The sequence below is a fragment of the Orycteropus afer genome, unplaced genomic scaffold, assembly GCF_000298275.1.
Source record: "Orycteropus afer afer isolate SDZICR_OR568_19922 unplaced genomic scaffold, OryAfe1.0 scaffold00014, whole genome shotgun sequence".
Lineage (NCBI taxonomy): Eukaryota > Metazoa > Chordata > Mammalia > Tubulidentata > Orycteropodidae > Orycteropus > Orycteropus afer.
This window is the reverse complement of record NW_006921601.1, coordinates 13,430,349-13,434,587: the sequence shown is the minus strand read 5'-3', so window position 1 is coordinate 13,434,587 and position 4,239 is coordinate 13,430,349. Positions and strand designations below refer to the sequence as shown.

The window sequence follows — 4,239 nt, the reverse complement described above, 5'->3', positions numbered from 1 at the left end:
TTTTGAGGCTGAGCCTCTGGTGTTTAAAACCCAGCGAGATGCACCTGGTGCATAGGTAACAGCCCAGTTTATAGACTGAGACAGACTATGAAGAAGGAAGAGGCCATCCACTTCTGAAAGAATTGGCCAGGGAAAACCTTATGAATAGCAAAGAAACACTGTTTAGGCAGAATTAGAGGGTTCGTAAACTTGGATGAGCAAAATTTTTATCTTTGTTGAAAACAAAGATAACCTCTAAGTGAAATTTAGCATTTCCTTCAGTTATGAATGTAGCAACTAACCATGAAGTCTTAGCAATCTCTGTCACTTGTTTACCAATAGTGTGATTTCCCAATTTACAATTGTGATTTATAGATACTTTCATATTCCATTACAGTTGTTACAGATCCTTCAAATTTCATTTATGCTCATCATTCCTCAAGATAAACAGTATTCATTAGACCCAGCTTGTTGTTGTTAGTTGCATGTTGTTAGTTGCCTGTCAGAGTTGGCTCTGAATCATTATAACCCTTATGAATAACAGAATGAAATGGTGCCTAGAACTGTGCCATCTCCATCACCTTTGAAATATGTGGGCCCACTGTTGTGGTTATTGTGTCAATCCATCTCACTAAGAGTTTCCTCCATTTTTGCTGGCCCTCTACTTTACTAAACATGACAGCTTTTTCTAGGAATTGCTCTTGCCTGATAATGTGTCCAAAGGAAACAAGACAAAGTCTCACCATCCTCACTTCTAAGAAGCATTAAGATTTTAGACCCACTGCCAGATCACATCTGTCTGGGAAGAAGTGCAGTCAGAATACTCCTTAGAAGCAAGAATGACCAGACTTCACCTCTCCTGCTTTGGTCATGTTGTCAGAAGGGGCCATTCCCTGGAGTAGGATATCATGCTTGATAAAGTAGTGGGTCAACAAAAAAGGAGAAGACACTCAGTGACATGGATTGACACAGTGGCTGCAACAATGGGCTCAAACCTAGCAAGGCTTGTGAGGATAGTGCACAATCAACCGGGCAGTGTTTCATTCTGTCATCCATAGGGTCTCTATGAGTCAGAGCTGACTCAACAGCACCTAATAACAATAACAATTAAATAACACATATATTAACACAGGGAGCTCTGGTAGCATAGTGGCTAAAAGCACTTGACTGCTAACCAGAAGGCTGGCGGTTCAAACCCACCAGCCACTCCTCGGAAGGAAGGTTGGGCAATCCTACTTCCGTAGTGATACTGCCTCAGAAACCCAAGGAGGGGTCGCTATGAGTCGGGGCCGACTTGACGGCAAACAACAACAACAACAAATATTAACACATCACATATTTAAATGCCTTAGTAATAATTTAAATATAATTGGCATCCATTTTAATTTCATGTATTGATTTTATGAATTTTAAAACATTATTCTGAGGAGGGATCTATAAGCTTCACCCGACTGCCAAAGGCGTACAAAGGGTTAAGATTCCCTTCCATGCACCAGGATAAAAATCCCACTAGAGCAGAGATTGGTGTCTGTTTTTGTCACAGCTGCAATAATGAAGAGGAGAAGAGTTGATGCTTCTGAGTTGTGATATTGGCGAAAAATACGGAAAGTACTATGGACTGCCAGAAGAATGAACAAATCTGTCCTGGAAGAAGTATAGCCGAAATGCACCTTGGAAGTGAGAATGGCCAGACTTTGTCGCACCTACTTTGGTCATGTTGTCAGAAGGGATTATTCCCTGGAGAAGGATATCATGCTTGGTAAAGTGGAGGATGAGGATCAAAGAAAAAGGGGAAGGCCCTCAACAAGATGGATTGACACAGTGGCTGCAACGATGGGCTCAGGTATGGCAAGGATTGTGAGGCTGGCACAAGACTGGGCAGTGTTTTGTTTTGTTGTACAGAGGGTGACTATGAGTCAGAGCCAACTCAATGGCACCTAACAACAACAACAACATCCTTATACAGTAGAAGAGAGTGTGGCCATAGGATCACTCAGTAAATATTTATTGAATAAATTTTAAAGAAGTTAGTGACTTACCCAGTGTCACATAGCTCATCAATAGTAAGCTGAAGACAGGTCTGTCCAACAGCAATGCTTTGCTGTTTCTAAGTCTGTACCCTGCCCATTGGGAACTACCAGAAATGGAGTGTTCTCAATAAAAATGGTGGAAAAGAGGGGAGTCTTTTCAGTGAAATAGCTTGAAGGATCTTTAAATCCATCACCTCTCCCTTGTGTTCTCTGAGTTCAACAATCTGGCACTCTCTTTTGGAAGTTAGATGGCTGTTTATAGAGTGGCTTTATTACCACTTTTGGAGTTTCCAACTGGATGTTGGGATTCATCACAGCCCCAGTAGAGAGAAGCATATAGACAAAGCATGGATTCCCTACTCTGTGGTTTTGATTTTCTCTTGGGGAACCCAAACATAAGCGGAAGTAGGGTGAGGACCTCCCAGGATACACTTGCTTGAATTTAGGGCAAAGATCCTGGTGGCTAGCTAGATAATCCTCTCTCTACTCTCATGTTCCCTCCAGCCCCTGTCTCACAAGGGAGGAGGGAGCTACAGTGCTGAGAAGAGCCCAGGTGGGAGGCTCTGTCCAAGGAAGATGGGAAGCTTTTCTCATAATGTACTCTTTGGGAGAGACAGACAGACACTATCTGTATCCTAGCCCCATGTGCTACAGGCCCCATGGCAGCAAGAACACTGCCTAGGATTCTGTTGACCACTCTAGTCTTGATCTTCTGTTAAGATTCCCTAGAACTTCAAAGGTTCACAGTTACTAAATATGGAAGGTTCCCAGCCTCATCTTGAACATATAACTTTCATCACAACCTTATGAATCAAATAAAGCAAATATTACTATGCTCATCATCTTAAACACAAAAAGGCTGAAGCCCAGAGAGTCTTTATGGCTTACCCACATAAACTGGTTCTCCTGGCCTGTCATCTGCAATCCCAATATCCAAGGAAAAGGCTGGGAAGACTGAGAACTTACCAGGCAGGCCACAAGCACGGCATCACTGCTGTTCCTCTCTGACGGTGACCGGCAGAGCTCAATGAGGCGGGACATACCTGCGTGGGACACAGGAAGAACCTTATACTGGGAACTGGGAGCACCTAGGCAGGCCTGACCCAGAGGAGCTCACCCTGTGTCACGCATCAGGGTCTGCACAGGGCCCTGTGGAGGCAGGTGGCTCACAGGGTCCCTGGTCAGCCTGTCAATCTACCAGGGAAGTGGGCTAAACTCCTAGAGGAGTTAATGGAAATTTTTTATTCCCTCAGCTCTGAATGGACTCTGGTTGGGACCACAGTGAGTTGAAGCATCAAAAGCAAACTCACAAGCACCAGAACACTTAACAAGATTGAACTTAGTTAAACCTGCTGCAGAAGATACTGTGAGTCTCTGTGCAAAATAATTTCCTGTAAGGTACTTCTGTTTTACCAGAGCTATATTTAGCATTTGCATCTTTATCAGTGGAGCTTTCCAGCTATACTATACTATGTATAATACACTATGCTATACATTTTTTTTTCCCAATTGCCTATTTCAGTCAGAAAATATATTGTGGCTAAAATTATGGAAAACTATAGACTGCAGTAAGTTAAGGCTCCCTAAAGTAGCATAGCGCCTAAGGCACTTGACTGCTAACCAGAAGGCTGGCAGTTCAAACCCACCAGCCACTTCTCAGAAGGAAGGTTGGGCAATCTATTTCCGTAGTGATACTGCCTCAGCAACCCAAGGAGGGGTCACTATGAGTCGGGTCCAACTCGACGGCACATAACAACAACAAAACAACAAGGCTTTACAGAGGAAAGTTAAAAAAATGACTTTGCTTTTCAATGCAAAATGACTTTTTCAAATTCTTAAAAAATTTATTATGAAATAGTAGTAAAAGATGTGTAGACAGGGAAATTCTTACTCCCAGATGTTTGTCAAAGAATATAGACAAATTCTGATTCTGTTTATCTCAGGCTTCAAGATCAACATCTATGATAAGCATACAGAGGGCTAAGGGGTGTATTCCCAGGAAGTACCATGTCTTTGGTCAATGATAAGACTCAAACTTGTCTTGAGGAGAGAGGATTACATAAAAATCATCTTCATAGGATGGCGGACTAGGCACAAGGACTGCACAGACGCTTTTCAACAAAGAAAAGGGAAATCAATTAACACAGACACAGAAGATAATCTTGGACCCCTGAGCCTTAAAGGGAAGGATACAAAAGTGGACTAAACCCCAACTAGCAGAAGAATTTGC

At 42.6% G+C, this 4,239-nt stretch overlaps 1 protein-coding gene and 1 pseudogene across 1 annotated transcript in view; one reads left to right on the top strand and one right to left on the bottom strand.

Moving 5' to 3' along the window:
* The window catches only part of INSC (INSC spindle orientation adaptor protein), a 176,335-nt gene that overhangs the window by 9,995 nt on the left and 162,101 nt on the right, over nt 1–4,239 (bottom strand). Inside the window, exon 12 of the mRNA XM_007955450.2 lies at nt 2,976–3,052. Coding sequence (XP_007953641.1) covers nt 2,976–3,052 — 77 coding nt within the window. The remainder of the gene's footprint in view (nt 1–2,975; nt 3,053–4,239) is intronic.
* On the top strand, nt 4,024–4,099 carry LOC122151634 (annotated as a pseudogene).